The 19932-nt window shown below is 36.6% G+C and overlaps 2 protein-coding genes across 3 annotated transcripts; both read left to right on the forward strand.

Annotated features, from left to right (window-relative positions):
• Positions 1 to 1656: 1656 nt before the first annotated feature.
• LOC148869349 (Single hybrid motif superfamily protein) lies at positions 1657 to 14285 on the forward strand. Its single transcript, XM_088970908.1, has 9 exons — positions 1657 to 2206; positions 5065 to 5274; positions 6135 to 6211; positions 8609 to 8668; positions 8791 to 9024; positions 9092 to 9154; positions 13615 to 13683; positions 13864 to 13909; positions 13997 to 14285. The coding sequence occupies exons 1-9, from the start codon at positions 2197 to 2199 to the stop codon at positions 14065 to 14067; spliced, it is 840 nt and encodes a 279-aa protein (XP_088827034.1). The 5' UTR covers positions 1657 to 2196; the 3' UTR covers positions 14068 to 14285.
• Positions 14286 to 16880: 2595 nt separating this feature from the next.
• LOC148869350 (zinc finger CCCH domain-containing protein 39-like) lies at positions 16881 to 19541 on the forward strand. Of its 2 annotated transcripts, none has more exons than XM_088973982.1 (2): positions 16881 to 18246; positions 18923 to 19541. In XM_088973982.1, the coding sequence occupies exons 1-2, from the start codon at positions 17478 to 17480 to the stop codon at positions 19174 to 19176; spliced, it is 1023 nt and encodes a 340-aa protein (XP_088830108.1). In that variant the 5' UTR covers positions 16881 to 17477; the 3' UTR covers positions 19177 to 19541. The 2 variants fall into 2 exon arrangements, with proteins under 2 accessions (XP_088830108.1, XP_088830109.1); XM_088973983.1 differs by having other exon boundaries at positions 16887 to 18213.
• Positions 19542 to 19932: the final 391 nt, after the last annotated feature.

A 19932-nucleotide genomic window follows, 5' to 3' on the forward strand; every position in this document is an offset into this window, starting at 1 on the left:
GTATGGTAAGCCAGTGCATGACTACCAATGGCCTATGAGTTGTTTTATCATAGCAACCAATTTACAATCATTGGGCTACACTGTAGGGTCAAATGCGATTTGAAGGAGAATGACCAAATGGCACAATTCAGCCCTCATTTTCTTTACAAATTCTCGGTTTCACAGTTCTGCAACATTACATTCTTACAAATTCTCAATCTAAAAAGCCATTACCTATAAATTCCATTATGCCTTCTTTAATATTTTTCCAACAGATTCCCATTGAATGGATATTCTAACCGATCCGACAACAATTCAAGAGGTCCGAATTCGATAACGGATATAAAACATAGATTCAAATTAAAAGATGCGATCCCTTTGCAACCTTAAATGAAACCTTTTCAATCGAGGGCAGTTTTGTCACCTGGAATTTTTAATAGTGTTCGTTGATATCATAACCCAAAATCCATCCATGGACAGGAACAACATAGCCAATAAGGCTTCAGACGAGTGTGTTTGGTTGATGACTAGTGATGGATTCGCGTGGACTTTTCTCCACCATAGAATCTTTAGGGTAAATTATGAATACCCCTTTTGTATTATGGGTCAGTGATAAATACTCCTAAATTTTTATTTACCACAAATATTCCTTAAAGTTTCATTTTGTGGCAAATACCACCTAACCGTTAAGTTAGATGATAGATGAATTAAATTATCAAAATTTTCATATGAATTTTTGGTGGATTTGAGTCGAGCTGACCTAAATAGTACAAGATTCGAGCTCGGTTTGCCAAGGTAATATAAGGTTCAAGCTCAAGTCTGAGCTCGATTCAAGATAGAACCTTCTGCTCGAGCTCGACTTATATAATAAATATTTTTATTTGATATTTAAAAAATTAAGAATTATAATAATTTTTTATTATATATATTATTTCTATATTATTATAATATGTATGTATGTATGTATGCATGTAGCTATTCAAGCTTGGCTCACGAGTCTCACGAGTCTCACGAGCCAAGCTATATTAGGCTTGAGCTCGACTCGATTATTAAATGAGCCTGTAAATTTGGGCTTGAATAGCTCATTAAGCTCTAGGCTCATGACCACCCCTAATCAAAAGTACCTCTATTTTTTCAAAATGAAACTAGTTAAAATAACAAAAATCATTTCAATGATATAGAAACAAGATATATATATATATATATATATATATATATATATATATATATATATATATATATATATATATATATATATTAATTCTTGATTCATTTTTCTCTAATAAATCAAGAAAAAACAAACATAACCATAAATTTATATCCATCATAAAGAAACCTCTACCATTTCATTTAAATATTGAATTCTGCCAAAAATCTAGAAGGATCTATTGAATCAATCAAGAGGACTTCAATGCTATATTTAAAAAATGAATTAAATCATAAATCGTAAAAAATGAATTAAATCATAAATTGTTCAAATAAATAATAAAAATGATAGTTTAACATAATAAAAAAAATTTAAACAACTAAATGAGAATGAGAGTAAAAAAATGCAATTGGCATGATTCGAACCCAAATCACCCAACCTACTCTTGCCCACTCATGTTTTACTTTAGAGTTATGATGGGATCTGATACATTTATGTTGGTATAATAGTATTATCATACCCTTTTTTTTAAAGTTAAAAACCCTGACAAAGGGTCTATTTATCACAAAGTGAAAAGCTGAGGGGAATCCTCCTCTAAATGAAAGTTCAGGGGGTATTTGTCACTCACTCCAGGGGTCTTTGTAATTTTTACCCTTAATAAAGTTAGGGTTTTTGTTCCGTCATACTTGCCAGGTGGCTGATGGATGAATATGCCACACGACAAGAGGTGATTTGGCAGTCTTGAGGAGCTTCTGGCAGTGTGCATCGTTTTCCTACACGGCTCCCGCCTGGCGAACCAGTACCAGTACCGTGAATTATTGATTAGGTTTTAGGCTTCTAGCTTCTGGGGTGTTTTCCCTTTTGGGTTTCTGTAACGAATTTACCAATTTGGTGCGTCCGTAAACTTTGGATGGCCATGTGATATAACACCCACTTGCATTTGCGGCGGGGCTGGCTACATAGTTCATACCGCCTTCAGAATCTTTCTTTTCAGCTTCATCTGGGTTTTATACTTTTATTCCACAGTCCTTGCTTGCATACTCTCCGTTCCGAACGGGTTTAATACTTCAATGGCTGCATGTAAGTTCTCTCTCTGTCTCTGTCTCTGTCTGTCTGTCTGTCTGTCTGTCTGTCTGTCTCTCTCTCTCTCTCTTCTCTGAAATGTTTATTTTCTATGCAGATTATTGGATTTCATTATGTTTTGTAAATCTGAAATTGGTGTCCGAGGAATCAAGTTTTTGTTAGGTTACAATCCTACAGTTTGAGAATTTTTGGAGAGAATTCTTCTGTTTACTGTTATTGTTGCTTTTGTTTTGATTTTTTTTTTCTTTTGTTGGAAGGTTATTCTCATCTTTGCCATCAAATTGTTGGGAATTCTTGTTTATTTTCTTTTATTTTTCATCCTTAATCAATAATCATATTACGAAGAGTACGATAGTCTGTTTAGGAGTGAATTTTTCTCCTCCCAAAATTAACACAATTGTCCTTTTTAATAGAAAAAATCGAAATTACCGTAGTTACTGGTCTTAAGACTATAGTAGCTCGCTTCTACGCAGATTCCACATTTGTTCTGAATTTGAAATGCAAATGTCTTTGGAATGAAGTCCTGTATCTCATATTGAGCTACCCATTTCAATAAATAAGTTTCTGTATTTCAGGGAAAAACATGAAAGAAATATGGGCTTCTGAATCTATTTACAAGTGGTGCATTTTGTTCTCATGACTTTCAACATATAACCAAGTTGTTAGGGTTTTCTCAAGGAGGACTAATGTGCTAGAACTTTTAAGAGGAAAAAAATCCAAAACGGTTTATTTTGTTCTCTTATTTGACATAATTCCTACAAACTTGGGTTTCATGGCATTTTCTCTTTTATTTTTGGGAAAGGAGAGAGTTTCTTGTATTACATGTCAAAAAACTGCATGCATCCATGTACACATATAGGCAATATACTACAACAAGCTATTCAGTAGAATGCTTTGTAGCTTCTGTAAAGAAAGAATGAAAAGAAAAGAAAAAGCTTTTGAATCTATTTTTCTATTTTACCTTAAAATGTTCAATTTTTTTGGGTGTGGTTGACTTATGGACTCCTTCCCCCCACCCCCCCCCCCCCCCAAAAAAAAAAAAAAAGAGAGAAAGTTATGGACTCCATGTGTGGTTTTCTGCTTCTTTAATTATATGTATCGTTCTTGGGTGGACTTCTAGGGGCCATTGCTTCATCTAATGGAAAATCTAAGGCTGACATGTGTCAGAATGCAGGTTTATATCTGAGAGAAGCTACTTTGTGCTAAAAATGCCAAATGTTTAGTCTATATCCAATTCACCCCTCCCATGACTCTGGAAAGCTGGGAGCATAGGACCAACATTGGGTAATGACCTTTTTGTTCTTTGGTGGGTTTCCAAATGAATGTGTAGAGGAATGGAGAAGTATGGGCAATCCTACAAAGATTAGCAAGTTGGACTTGCAGAATGTAAAATTGAGTTGCTGAAATTTCTTCATGTACTTTACTTTATTTTATTTTCCCTAGATACAAAATGACTCAGGAGGGGGTGGAAGAACTGCACCAGAGTATGTTTGAAATCTAGTTTGTAAGGGGCTTCATCAAGAAGACCCAAACTCTGCGTGGGCTCTTGAAGAAATTGCATTTCTCCTAGGAAAACCAAAGGAAATTTCTTCTTTCCAACAACTTCATTCTTTCTAAGCAGTTTTATCAATGTGGTGAGGTGATGACTAGTTGTTTTGGTCTCTCTAGTTGATGCAATGATCAGTGAATGCTTTGGTTCTTTCAATAAAAAAATATATTTTCTGAATTTAAGATATAGGATCAATCTTATAAATAAGTTAATAAAAACTACAATTATGCAATAAAAAAAATAACATTGGACATGTTTTGCAAATATGAAAAAGTTAGGCTAGATAGTCTAGGATAGGGAATTACAGCCTTTGTTTTCCAAAAAAAGGGTGAAGTCATGGCTATTTGATGTGGCCTTTGTTTATAGTAACTTCACATTAGCACTTCATTGGTTAGTAGAAAATTTAAAGGAACTTCATTTACTTATTTTATTTTATGCATATTTTTTCTATCTTATATACTATCAGCTAATCTTGTTCCATCACAAATATCTGACATAACAATATGATAATAACAAAATACAGGCATATTTATAATATTTCAACTAATTATAAATACAAACAATCAAATAATTAGAAATATTTTTATCCCAGTCTGTTTGCAATAGCCCAAAATAAAGAGGCCAGAATAAGTAATTGCTTTGAGGTAGCTGACAATCAGATGGTGTGGAGTCCATGTTTCAGAAGGAATGTTAATGACTGGGATTTACACAATATGGTGGCCCTTCTGGATGCTTTACATCACTCCAGTATTCATCCTTTTGGGAATGATTGTATGTGGTTGAATGGGGACAACTCAGGAAAATTCACTGTTAAATCTTTTAATCACATCTTGTCCAAACATTCTTGTATACTAAGTTCTTTTATTTTATTTTTACAAAATTGGCACTTTCTTCCTCTAGGTGTGCACCTCAAATTGCACCTTCTGCCTCATGCTTTAGGAGGGAAGCACCTTATTTGTGATTCTTGCTTTTAAAACACTGGTATTATATTGATAAAAAGTAGTGGTATTATGCTTATATGAAATTAGGAAAGGCAATTTGAGTTTCTTATTTAAAACTCTGCAATCTCAATTGGAGCTATATTAGGTTTATAGATAATCTCATAAAAAGGTTATCTTGTGTAGATGTACATGTATCTTGTTCAACATCATCATCATCATCATGAATTTATGATGTAAGCCTTGTCCCAGCTATATGGGATCGGCTACATGAATCCTGTTTCATGATTCCATTCTGTTCAGTGCCATATCCATTGCTAAATTTTGAGCCCTTAAAACCATTTCTCACTGCTTCATTTATGTTTCAGTTCTTATTTCAGGTAATTTAGGATGTGTTTCAAATGCTAGACTGTCAAGCTTCTACATGGACTTTGGTAGAACCAGATCTGCTAGTATGCAAACATCCTATGCAATTAGAAGTTGGGGGAGGCAGAAACAACCACAATATGCAGGTTTTATATCAACAAAGCAAAAGAAGCCATTATCTGTAAGCTGCAGCTCATCTTCTGAAGTTGAAAGTATGTTCTTTTTTTCTGATAAATCTAGTTGTTTACATCTTCTGCTTGCCATAATCAATAATGCATTCACTTCCAGCCTTGGTGATTAGAGAACAAGTAAAATAATTGGGAGGCATCTTTTCTTTGATGCCCTTTATAGGGTGAAAGGTTCTTTCCAAATGGATTTCTGTGGTAGGCCCATCTTCACGGTTCAGCATGTGAGGACTGATATGATTCTTTACTCTTGATGACTTGTCAAAAGTTATTTGTGTGATAAAGGAGTAGTGAGTATTGCTTCATTTCTCTTTCATATCAAAGTTCAAACATTTAGGTTCATACTGTTACTTGTCAGAGCGTTATGTGTGTTTGGTTTATTGTCCGAATCCATTTCTTTTGATCCTTTCCTGGAAGATAATGGTTTCAATCATATGCCAATTTAAGTTCACATGTCCTAACCCAGTTATTGAATTCTCAAATTGTGTCTTCCTCCTACCTGTTGGTCCTACTTTCTTGTCAATTGTAGGATTGCTGGAATGACATTTTCTTTTCTTGTTCTTTGAACATTCACTGTGCAAATGTGGTTTATAAATATCCACTAGCTCCAGCTGTACTCACATTCACTAAAGAGGTTTTTTTTTTTTTTTTTTCCCGCTTTAAACATTACTAAATCATTTCCTTACCAAAAGAACATAGAAACTCTGATTTATAAAATCATTTTGTCTCCAAAGAGAAAGATCTATTAATTGAGTTACTATTCTTGATAAAGCCTAATGTAAGTGCCACCGTCTGAGTTGAATCCAAGTTTTTGAATGCTTTAGGCTCTTTGTTCATATGTTCATGTATATAACCGAATTATCACCTAATCTACCTTTGTTGATCAGCTGCTGCAGATTTAGATAGTTTGCAAGAGAAGAAATCCAATGGGATAATAAGCCAAATCATCCCAAATACAACTGAGGTGAGTAGCCATGTGTATTTATTTCTTCCATACCATTGATAAACTGTTGATTTCCTCTCTACTGCTTCTCCTGGAAAGTTTCTTAAACATCCAATTTGATAATATAGTTAGTTCTTCTCTTCATTACTTTAGTGTGCTATTGTTTGCATGAGCACATTTACCTTGTTACTATGTGAAGTAACAGTTGTCAAACTATTTGAGAGTCAACATATATCTTGCACACTAGGGGAATACAATGTTCTTGTTAATTAGACCTAAACTCTCAGCATACTAATGATGACCTATGTTAATAGACACAGCATGGACAGGGTATTATACATGGAACTTTACACTAAAAATGAACTGTCGAAGTAAGATAGATGGAAATATGGTTATTTATATTGTTCCACCACCAAGACAATGGAACCCATCGTTTAGTAGATTCCCACTTTGAAGTTTGAAGGTATAGACATGCCCTATGGATGATTCTTGTTAGGCATTTAAAATAAAAAGAATTCCACCAATATTTTTTTCTTGTTTTAAAGAAAGAAAAAATGAATGATTTTTTGTTGATATTGAAAGATAGATGAGTCCCATTTCAAATCATGCATTCGACATTTGTTTTCCATCTATTGAATAACCTTCACGTTGTTTACTTCTCATTCTGTTGTCAATTAGAACCTTAATCTGAAACTGTGAAGGTGGGGCACACATTTTATGGCTAGTTTAGTCACAACATGATTTTTTTTTCTTCTTTAAAGTTTAAGTATTCCTAATCTTCCTCTGAAATTAAATCTCTTTGGCAACAATGAGTAGATGTCTCCCCCCCCCGCCCCCCACCCACCCACACACACACATTGTAATTCTATTAGAAAGTCAAAGAAGTTGAGTATTAACCTTAGGCAAGGTTTAAAATTTCGACATGATACACTCAATATGGGGCATATCGTATTGGATCTTTGAAAAGTCGATACGGGATATGGTGGGAAATAGGTGGTATCGTCTTTTTTTTTCACAGTGTTGGACCCGTATCAGACTGTATTGGACATGTATTGGGGGGGTGTTTGGTGGCGTATCAGGTGTATCAGTCAATTCACTGCAAAAAACGAAAAAAGGGGGCGGGGGAAGAAGGCTTCTTTCCCCTGAAATAATCCCTCTTTCACCCCCAAAGGACTCTAAAACTCCAAACCTCATTCCTAGAGTGCTAGGTTTGAAAAAAAAAAAAACACAAGAAACAGGTGTGAATCATCAAGGTTTTTGAAGATTCTTCAAGTTCTGAAAAATATTGCAAAAATAGGTAAGTTTTTTAGTTATAAATTATGGTTAAGCATAGGGTTTTTTAATGAAATTTATAATTGACTACGATGTATTTTTTCATAAAACCCATTAAACTATATTAATTTAATGTATGCATTACCTCATTAAGGCTTTATATTTAGTGTTATTGATGTTATTTTTATGATTTATTGAAGTATTTATAGTGTTTCCAGGCATATCAATGTGTATCTTAATTTTTCTTTGATACACATGAATATCCAACGCATATCCTGATACGTCTCTTAAAATTGCCTTTTTGATACACTTGGGTTTCCAATACTTTGAACCTTGACCTTAGGTTATATTCTTTTAGTAGAGACTATTTTCCCTGTTGAGCATATTTTTTTTCCATCTTTTATTCAAAACCATTTCCCTAACTCAGGAAACAGTTACACAGGACCTATAAAATTCATGGTTATATCTGTTAAATGCATTGATAGAGATTAGGTTACATTTTGTATTTACAAATTTAGCTTCATAAATTACTATCTATAGTTTCTTTTTTTTTGTTAATTTTTCATGTAAAGAATAGCATTGTGTTGTAATATTTTATAGTTCTGCTGTCTAGTTCTTTATATCACTTTATATCTCTTTATGGACTTGGTAACTCAGACTTGTAAATTAGCACCAAGGACATTTTACCTAATATTATCTTTCTGTGTCTTAACTCTCTCCTAGTGTCTTAATCATAGAAATATACTCCTAATTCAGGCTTTCCAGTAATCAGTTCCAGTATTTTAATCCAAATAAATAAGAAATATTCCTGGTGGAAGCGAGGGGTTTGCATGTTTCACATCTTATATGTATACCACGTCCATCTTCTTCTGGAAGGCCAGATTTTCCAATCAACTGATAGCATGACTGAGTTTTGTTTTACAAGAGTTGAAATATCTCTCATCCATGTTTCAGAAATAGGAGCCATTGATGCTAGAGTGTCTTGTCAGAAATAGGAGCCATTGATGTATCTTACACCACCTTGATTTTTCTCTGTCACAAGTGTAAAAATATCTCTCATCCATGTTTCAGATACTGCAGATGTTGATCTGATTTTACTTCATCCATAACTTTTTTTTAATGAATTTCTTCCTTAACGTTTTTCAGGTGCAAGCTTTGCTCACAGAAATCTGTGATACCACTTACATTGCAGAATTTGAGTTGAAAGTAAACAGTTCTTGACTTTAGAACTTAAGCCACAATCTTGATTTAGTTTTTATATATATATATATATATATATATATATTTTCTACTTTATTTTATCACTTCATGCCTTTTGGTATGCCTAGCTTGCTGGTTTTCGGCTATATGTGACAAGGGACGTGGCTGGAAAAAGTGCACCTCCACCTCCTCCAAGCTCTTTACCTGCCAATGATAGTACGACCTCAGATGCTCCTGCTTTAAATGGGTCAGTTTTTACACCCTCGCTAGCCATAGCCAAAGCAGTTCCTTCTTCAGGAGAAATTCAGAGAATGCTCAATAAGGATACAGATGAAAGCCTGGTGATACTACAGTCCCCAAAGGTGAGTCTGAATATTAATTACTGTTTTTTATTCTTAAGGTCTTGGTACTAAAACTATTGTGATGCAGGTTGGATATTTTAGGAGATCTAGAACAATCAAAGGGAAGCGTGCACCTCCATCCTGTCAAGAGGTATACCAGTCGCCATCAACAAACATCACTTGTAGATTGTTCTTTTCAGTAATCTGGAATATTTGACTCTGAATGTCTGTAAGGTCCATTTTCTGACACAATTTGGAAAAATCAAAAGGTTTGATACTTGAATTAAATTACCAAATTTTAGGATGTTTGTTGGGGTGGAGGATGGAAAGGAAACTATTGGTTTAATTGGTTTGCTCTTAAACTCCATCAAAGGCCATCAAAGGGAACAATTGTTCTTAAACTATTGGTTTAATTGGGGTCTTGGAAGGGGTGGACTGGATATGGTCCTAACCTTTGGCATATTTTTTACACAGAGTAGCTGCTCTCTTGACAAACCCTCATTCTCAATGCTTGATTGCACGGGATTTTACCATTACACCAAGTAATGACCCCTAGTTTATTAACTCCATCACAGTTTATGAAAATGAAAAATATAGGTTGATTTTAATTTTACTGTTTTTGGGTGGTTGTGATCTTTGAGTTATTTTGATATTCTCAAACACACTTCAATAGGGCTACTTCCCCATCAACTGTACCATTGTCCTTATCAAATTTGAATGGAGAATAATCATTTATAGGCTTCTTATTTTATTGTATTTAACTTGGAAATGGATATGGAAGGCACATGTTTCATCCAAGGTTTCTTCCTTCATTATGGAAGCTAGATCATTAGCAGCTAGGATTAACTGTTCTTTCAGTTGGGTTTTGGGATCAGCTTGCTCCCTAGTAGATGGCATACTAAGGGATGTGGTAGTGAGAGGAGGCTTCACATTGAGGGATGAGTATGCTGGATTAGGATATGTATTGGTTGACATGCTTGTGGATCATCCTTGAGAAGTGTTATGGCACTTCCTCTCACATCTAATGAAGGTAGGTTTCTTGTATCTCCAGGAAACCTAATAACAGCCATGGCCTATTGAGATGTCATTTGTTGATAATGGTGGAATGTGGACAATCAAGATAGTGAGATATTGAAAATTATCAAAATTTCCAAGACTAGTATGCCTATAGAGAGCTTATGGAGGCCTTAACCAAGGGAGTGAAATTGTCCTAAAATTTCAGAAGATTAAGGTAGAAAGGAGATTCATGGATGAAGAGGTGCAGAGTAGGGGTGCTCATGATTTGGTTAGCTGAACCATGGGCTTATTTTTGAAACCGAACCGGGACTACCAGTTTTTGGAAAATTGGTAACCAAAACCGAACCAAAGCCGATCGGTTAACCGGTTGACTGGTTTGGTTAACCATCAGTTCAGTTTGTCATTTTTTTTTATTATTTTCAATATATATTATAAAAAAATATATAAATATATAATAAAACACTAGAAATATATATAAAATATTATATTTTAAATAATAAATAATATATTATTTATCATAAAAATATATTTATATATAATTCATATTTGTTAATTTATAATGTATAGAAAATATAAAATGTAATATATATATATATATATATATTATATAGTTGGTTCGGTTAACTGCCGGTTTTCTATTTTGGTTAATTGAAAGTTTGAAACCAAACTGGTACCTTTGGGTTTTTTTTTTTTAAATACCGAATCGTAACCAAACCGATCGGTTCGGTTTATCGGTTTTTCTTGCTCACCCCATTGCCATAGTTGAAGGCGACACCTAGGCAATGAGGCGCACTTTGAGGCTTACCTCGCTTAATCGCCATACAGTTTTGTACTATGTATTATAAAATACTTTTTTATTGTTTATTTTTTGACATTATACTAATAAAATAGGCACTATTAAACTAAAATATTCATTTTGTGTGTTTATATACTAATTTCTTTTTATTATTTTCTTATTTGTTAGGGTTTAATCAATATAAATATTGCTATATGCTGTATTGAACCCCCAAAGACTTTAAAACCTGAACCAGTAAGTAAGGAAGAACTTAAAATTTTGTCTAGTCAACACATTTTCCTTTCTTCTTTTCCTATAACAAATATAAGGGTTCAGCCCCTATATTTTTTGAATTTTCTTTTCCTTCTTCTTTTCCTTCTCATGAATATGTTGATTTTCTATACTTTAACATGAACTCTATACTTTTCTTATGAAAATTATGAATAATTCTTAAAGAAATATGGTTATGGTACATAGGGAACTACCCTAGGATCTATGTTTTCTACATAAAAAAATCCATTGCCTAGATGACTAGGCGACAAGGCACCCCCCCTGTCGCCTAGCCTCGCCTTGGCACCTTGAAAACTATGCCTAGTGCAGAGTGCTTTTTTTCCTCAATGGTATTTTCAATTGTCTTATTTCAAGAGTATTGGGGTACAGTGAAGAGTCCCATTTTCTTTTTTTTGTGGAATCTGAGAATGACACCACTTCAAAGTCCTAATTTGCAAAAAGGAGCTTTGTGTTGAAAGATTATTCTCTTTATTCTAGTGAATCTACCAGTGTTTTAAAAGGCGTACGCCTGGAGGCGCTCCCAAAACGCCTTGAGGTGTATGACAGAGGCGCTGACACCTCTGAGGCGTACGCTTCAAGTGTAAGAAGCATACACCTCTTGTGCTTTTTTCATGAGGCATGCTAGAGGCGTACGCCTCATGCACATCTTATATAAAAAGACAGAAAAAAGAAAAAAAAAAAGAAAAAAAAGGAAAGGAAAGGAAAGGAAAAGAAAGGGAAGGGAAAGAAAAAGAAAGAGAAGACAAAAGGAGAAAAGGAAAGAAAAGAAAAGGGAAGGGAAGAAAAGATAAGGGGAAAGAAAGTGGTTTTCCACTTTGCCCCTGCCCCTTCGGCTGGGGGGCTTCGCCCTCAGACCCCTCCCCCTTTTTGATGCAGCCCAATTTAGCCTCCATGTTTTAAAACATTGGAATCTACAACTTTATTGAAGAAAACCCTTTGGTGAGATGGATTAGATAGGTAATAATTGTGAGAAAAATCAGTTTTTTGAAGGTAAAAGGGTTCATTTTAAAATGGAAAAGGGTAGTCCAGGTGTCCTAAAATAATTTACTAGGAGTTAATAGTCATAAAGAAGTTGCTTTAGCAAACCAATCCCAAATTAAACAAAGATTTGCAACTGAAGAGCCCAACATGATTTAGAGTCCACACCCTACTATCCACACCCCCATCCCCAATAACCACGGAATTCATCAATGTAAGCAAAGCAGACACACTGGGAATTTTAGATTCTCTAAGGCTTCTAGTGAAGCCCAAGTTCCAGGTCAACTCGAGAGGGGGAGAGTGGGGGACTAATAAATTCTAACACTGGTCTACCTTTGAGATTGGAAAGAGTGTAAAGAGAGGGAAAAGTCTCCTTCAAAGGGGATTCCCTGAGCCAAATATCTTCTCAAAACCTAATTTTCTGACCCATGACCAAGTCATACCTGATATGGCTGAAGAAGTTAGGAAGAGAGTCATGGATGGATTTCCAAGGAGTAGCCATGGTAGCTCTATGAAGACCATCAGCATCCCAGCTGTTGTTTGACAGCCCATGCACACTTGCCACCACTTTATGCCAAAGTCTTAGATCCTCTTTTGGAAATCTCCATAGCCATTTACTCAATAATGCTTGGTTTTTTAATCTCAAGTTTCCAATCCTCTTATGAGTCAGAGTTGCTGATAAATAAATAAATAAATAAAAATAAAGAAGTTGCTTTATACTGTGTTTGGTATTCTGAGAATTATTATGGGTGTTTTCTGAATTTCATTTAAGTTAAAAATTGCACACATGCACTTCTAACTTGGTCCTAAAAAGGACTTAATAGAAGATAAGAAAAAAATCTGTATCTCCTTATAATTTATTCTATAATTAACTTCTACCTGTCTGTACGGACAGGACCTTCAGATTTATGAAGTAACCATAATTGGCCTTTTTCCTTTTTGTCATAACCAAAGGAGAGAAGACCTTATTTTTCTGGAATTCAAACACACCCTTTGTACTCCCTGGGTTCCTTTGGAATGGTGATGCCATGGCCATTCCTTGGGAAATCACAGGCTAGCTGGTATTAAATAAATCTTTACCAATCTCAATAGTAGCACATTAGGTCTTCAATGGCCCCATTACAGATCCAGACCTCCAGTGAATTGTATCTAATTAAGCTTCTCTGACTCTAGAATTTCTAAGAGAATGTGACTGTCCTCTTTGGCCCATTTCCATAATGGAAACAGAGAAATCTTTTCATCTTTGAACATCCAAACCGGGTGGATCATAAGTGAGATGAATACAATTGCTGATTACAGGACAATCATCTTTGTATACGACACTGAACAGCTATTTAACTTATTTTTATTTCCAGGGGAGGGTTGTTGGGAGCTAACTTATTCTGTTTTGCACATCATTTTATATCTTCTCATGCATACCTCTTCTTCTTTGCATCCGATACAATCTTAAATTAGCATTTTTTAAATAAAATAAAAGAGTAGATGATGAAAAGAAAAATAAATATAAATATATAAAATATCTATTGATATAGCCTTTCTGTCATTTCCAGAAACAAGTAGTGAAGGAGGGCCAAGTACTTTGCTTTATTGAACAGCTTGGTGGCCAGATCCCGATTGAGGTTTGGATCCTAAGTTCTATTACTTTTATGGTTCTTTTTGTTTATGGCCACTTGGCCAGAAACAAGTAGTTTGCACGTCCCTTGGACTAGTTGTTTTCTTTCTTTTACTTAAAAAAGAGCAAAGTTTCATGTTCTTATGCTAAAAATAACAAATGCTGATTCTCGACTATGATTTTCCAGTCTGATGTTTCTGGGGAAGTTATCAAGATACTGAGAGAGGATGGTGGTATGTCTGGTCTTGTTTCTCTATCATTCCACTCTATGTTCGAGTACTTTATTGTGTCATGTTTTTACTTGGTTTCTCTGCTTACAGAGCCTGTTGGATATGGTGATGCTCTTATTGCCATTCTCCCCTCTTTTCCTGGAATCAAGAAACTTCAGTAGGCAATTTGGATCGAGAAAACAGCTTCTATTAACACATTGTTATGTTATTGAGACTTCTATATGCATCATTTATAGACTATTTATTCGATTTATTTGTTTTATTTATCATGTTTTGCTTGGAGTTGGAACCTACATTACTTGTCATGTGACAAATGTCATGACAACTAGGATTGATGAACAAATAAGAATTGTTAATGGCACGAGCTCTCATTACTGCAGCACCTTGATTCATCCATTCTCCTAGATTTCAGATTGGCGCCCCACGTCACATGCACATCTCAACGTGCATTGGGAACATCTCCCATACCTGTCGTGGGGAGATAGTGTTCCCAATACACGGTTGGGATGTGGTGTGGGGTGCCGATGCGAATTCCCTTGCCTATTTATCTACAGATTCTGACCTCAGAGGTGGGTATCGTCATCTCTAGCATTTGATGCCTTCGATTGGATGGATTGATTCAATCAGGTGTGCAAGCCCATAGTTTGGTATGGGAGGCTGCTGCAACTAGGGTCTGACTGGTCCTAAAGCCTACTCGGCGCATCCCCAGGCCCAACCCCTAAATAGGTGGGCCGTGGGCCTACCCATGTCAAATGTCCATGGAGTTAGTGCTTGGCAGGGATCGGGCTCAATTTTGGGTCTGATGCAGTTCAGGATGGGCTTGGGTAGATCTTAGCTCAAGGGCCAATGTGCCGTCCCAAAGGCCGAAACTAATATTTGCAAAAATACGTGCACAGTTATGTGTTACGTAATCATAAAATTGGTCAAACTCAAAAGGTTGTCATTAAATCCCAACTAAAACAAATTGTATGCGAGTTCGATTTGCTTACTACAAAGTTTGGGCCGGATGAGATTCAGGCCTTTCTTGAGCCTGAACAAATTTGAAGGACGAGTTCTATTGCATATTGGGCTGAAATGAAGCTGGGTATGACCCATTTTTAATATAACTTAATCCGGTTGTAGTGAGGTTTATCCATGGTTTTGAAATCTAGACTGGTCCGGACGGTCAGACTGGGTGACCCGGGAACCGGTCAGGTAACCGGTTCTGCTTCACCCTAAGATCACTTTTTGGCCAAAAACTGTTGATTTGGTCAGTGACTTGCTGACCTGGATGATTGACCCATCGACCCAAACAATGATTTTTGGCCATTTTTTATTTTTTTTAAAGTCAGAATGGGCCATCCGTTTGAACTGTATGGTCAGACCATTCAACCAGGGAACCGGTCCCCAGAACGTTTCTATGTCTGGTCCAGTTTTAAAACCTTGGATTTATCCTTTACCTTGGCTTAGTTCTGAAAGACGGGCATTTATCAAATGAGAGGATGAATTTAAGGCTCAGTTTGGAAGGAATACAAATACAAATTTGTAGAATTCAAAACTTACATTTTATATTATTTTGTATGTATTTGTACTGTACATACTTGTATTTGTATTCCTTCCAAACTGAGCCTAAGTGACAACATGGTAAGAGAACTAAATGGGTAATTGTACAACAGAACTAAGCCCATCCTTAATCAATTTATGGCAATAGAATTAACTTTAAGTTGTTTCTGTGTTCCAATCTAAAAAGCTCTCTTATTCAATGAATTTGGGCTTTACCTCTGTCCAACCAGCTGGAGGCTAAGTCTTAGGATTGGGCTTGGGCTGTGAGATGTCAATCAGATGGTTGGTAAGGTTTCCTGCCAGTTGTAGCCGGAGACTTGGGATCAAATCCTACCTGCACTTTGGTTGGGAATGGGCTACCCCTTGTATAGCCCTTCAGAAAAAACATATAAAAAAAAAAAGGAGTGGGCTTGTCCTACTCCTGCCTTATCTGCCTAAGTTGCACCCCTAGTTTTTCCTACAGTGAATTGGACCTGTTTTTCGGCTCTCATAATGGGCCAAAAGTTTTATAGGTGCAATTTGGATTGGCCCAAACTAACATCCGTTAAAAATTTGACAAAAAACCTAACCTGAGCCTACTTTATGGGAGACCAGACCTGTTCCTTACACAGGGCACCTCACACCGACCTCACATGCACATCCTACCATACATTGAGAACATCTCCCATACTTATAAATTATTATTCACGTGAAATGTTCCCAATGCATGATGGATGTGCCTGTGAGGAGCCCATGTGAAAGGAGCAGATCCCGTTCCACCTTATGGAGCTGGGATCTACTCCCAACAAAATGCGTCCATCAAAATCCAACACTTCACAATTCACCATGAGACTGGGACCCATCCTGACTATGATATGTTGGAAGTGTGTTGGAATGTGCCTGTTGGGAGTAATCCAGATTCCTACCGAAGGTATGCCCCTAAAAAACACTAGTTGTACTTGCATGTGCATTAGCGATTTCGTGTTTCTAGTACAGACATTCGGACGATGTAGACAACGTTTGGTCGACGCGATCTAGTAATGTACGGTATTGATCATTTTGTGGGCCCCTTTTTATTAGATGAGAGGTGAGACGCAAGATCACATCGGCGCCTCACATGCACATCTCATCGTGCATTGAGAACATCTTCCATCGGAGAATGTTTCCACTTTCCGATAATGTGATGTGGGGCGCTGATGTGAATTCGTGAGACCCGGCCAAAGTTTGTTGGCCACCAGAGAGGAAGGCGGGAAAAAGGTGAAAACCCTCGCAGCTTTGCGGTTTTCTTTTCTCAGAAAGCGATAATTTAATGTATACGGTCGATCCTCTTCTTCGCTGTTTTGGAACCGCACGATTGACTGGATCTGAGGATTTGCGCGGCGCAAAATTCTGGCTTCAGCTGCATCTTAGGGGCAATTTAGTTATTTAAAGAAATTAACCGTCCTAATTCGGTGGAATAATCACTATTCACTTGGAACTTGAGTTTTGGACGGTTCGGGGTTTTAGACTTTCCGTTTCTTTGTTCAACTGGAATTAGGGTTTTGTGGGTCTTGATTCTCGTTGAGAAGTAGGGTTTTTATATTTTAGGCTCGGCCGCTAGGGTTTTTGGGACCTTATTTTAACAAAGGTTGTTGGTGATTTTAGCACAGCTAGGGTTTTGGGCTTCCGGGGGCTTTACGGATACATCCTCTCCTATTTGAACCAGTACAGCTGGTTGCATTTAAGGTTTTCAGTTATTTTTTTATCCTCATCTTCTTGTTGGGATTCTGCATTATCTCTCTGATTGGGGTGTTGAATTTGATCGTGGTTTCTTTACATCTCTCACAATGGTTGAACTTCTGATCAATTACTTATCTGTTATTTTTCTTCACTTGAAAAATCCTCCACGCTAGTTTTGGCTGAACTCTCATTTATATTAGTATATATTCTGGTCATTTCCTCTTCTGAGTTTCCGAAATTTGATTGGTGTCTGTGTTTTCTCTGCCATTATTCCTCTGCTTCATCTTTTACATAACCAAAAACCCAGAAAACGGATCCTATATCTACCAATATGAGTGTTCCTGCTCCTCCCCCGTCATTCTTCATGCCACCTTTTGCTGCCGGCGGCGATGCAATGGGATTCTGGCCTCAACTCCCCGTCGATAATGAAAACTCAGAACCTGCTTCTCGTGCGGAGTTCCCGCCATTGAAGAGGCCCAGAAGTTTCGAAGATGTCCCCTCAAATTCCTTGAACAACCCGCTTTCGAATCCGAGGGTGCTCCCGCCGAACCCTCCAGTTAACAAAGGAATAAGCAAAATCTTCTTCAAAACCCGTCTCTGTTCTAGATTCAAGGCGGGTACCTGCCCGTATGGGAGCAACTGCAACTTCGCCCATGGAATCGATGATATCCGGAAGCCCCCACCGAACTGGCAGGAAATAGTTGCTGCCCACGCCCACGAGGAAGATCGAGCGGCCGGGAATTGGGATGAAGATCAGAGAATCATCAGTAAGTTGAAGCTATGCAAAAAGTTTTGCAGTGGTGAGGAATGCCCATATGGGGAAAGATGCAATTTCCTTCACGAAGATCCATCGAAGTTCAGGGAAGATTCCGGTAGGTTTAGGGAGAGCTCGGCAATAAGCATTGGGACTACAGGATCTCCAGGGGGTAATGGAACTGGGGTTGATCAACAGGAAGTTAATGGGTCTGGAAATTCCAGCTTTGATGTGAACCGGATGAATCCGAAGCCTGTGTTTTGGAAGACAAGGATCTGTAACAAGTGGGAGACAACTGGTCACTGCCCCTTCGGTGAGAAATGTCACTTCGCTCATGGGCAAGCTGGTAATTTTAGCGGCATCTAATTTTTCTTTGTTTCTACTTTCTGGAGATCCATTAACTATGCTCAAGACTATAGTTATCTGGGGAAGTAGTTCCTCAAACCAAAGCTCTGGCTTCCCCTCTGTTTTCAATTTTCAATCCCAATTTAGCCAATAACTAGCATTTTGATACATGTTTAGGAAGCATGGAATTCTCAACCCCTCTTCTGTGAACTGCTTGTAGCAAAGCTTTTGACCAGGTGGAAGTGATTCATGTTATTTTTCTTCCATAAAAAGACCGTGCTAGATTTATTTTCTATCAAATTAAAAGATCTGTCAACATTGTATATCAGCATGTCTTCTTTTATGGCGTAGTTATACTGTTGTTGAATTGAATTCAGTGTGGAAAATTTTACACTTGTTGCTGTCGATATGAATAATCTAGGTTATACAGGCATGAATAGCTGTACTACCATGCTGATAAACATAAACACCCAAATGCATTTAATTGTTATTTCACTTGGGAGTAACCTTTTATGGTCCAATTTAGCTCCAAAGGTCGAATTAATGGGAAAGTTCTCCTTTTATGTGACTGCACCAAATACTTGTTTAATTTATGAATATTAAACCAAAGTATGAACTTTGTTATATGTATCTGTTAACCGGATTTCTAATCATTTTGATTGGTGTGTTAAATGCAGAACTGCAGAAATATGGAGGCCATACTGAAGTAGAATCAGGAAATGCAGGCACCTTTCTGCCCAAACCTCTTCCTAATCTTGCCCAAGATGTATCACCTACTAGTACAGTGATAGGGGCTACCAGTAAGCAGCAGGTGCAAGGTAAAAAGTGCTTGCTGAAGTGGAAAGGACCAGAAAAGATTAGTCGCATTTATGCAGATTGGATTGATGATTTGCCCCTTGCTTACAATTCACCAAACAAAGTTGAGAGCTGATCCTCACATTCAAGTCGTGCTTCCCAGTTAAATTCAGACTTCTGTATGACCAGTTTTCATCAGGATTAGGAAATTTTGATAGGTTTTCACTTTGCAGTCCAGTGGGTTTTTGACCGTATAGTGATTTGGGTTTTGCTTTGCTTGAGAGAGATGGATAATTAGGTGAGATGTAATTCTTTTCCAATTTTGGTCATTGGATGGGGTTCCAAACCTCATCTATCTATCTTCATTTTTGTTTTTCATTTCTTGATTAAAGGTGAAGTTTAAATGTTCATAAATATAGATAAAAATTAGCCATCAAATGTAAATTCTGGTTGCCTACATTTGTATTCTTTCTCTCAATGTTAAGGCGAAGGTTTTATACATTTGCAGTTGAGTTTAAAATCCAATGTATGCAATTGGAAATATTATATATATATATATATATATATATAATAGATAGAAGATAGATGGTTAATGAAAAGTGTTTTTTTATCAAATGTTGTCCAATTAATGCATGTGATGGAAGCATGAAAAAAACTCTATTGTGCATGAACTGAAAAGTGCAGCAAAAGTAATTCATTTCTTCCCATCTAATTAACCATAATATAACATAATTCATAATCTGATAACTACTTATGAAATGCTTCCACTCAAACTAAGGGCTGGCTCGTTGGTGTGTTAACTGGTTTATTACAGCATTATTAATGGTGCATGGCACCAAATGCCAATAAAAAAATACTTGGCTAGTTGTTCAACCTCTCAAGTGTTAAAATT

This window comes from Nelumbo lutea, chromosome 2 (genome assembly GCF_056320005.1).
Source record: "Nelumbo lutea isolate HS-2025 chromosome 2, American lotus-T2T, whole genome shotgun sequence".
Classification (NCBI taxonomy): Eukaryota; Viridiplantae; Streptophyta; class Magnoliopsida; order Proteales; family Nelumbonaceae; genus Nelumbo; species Nelumbo lutea.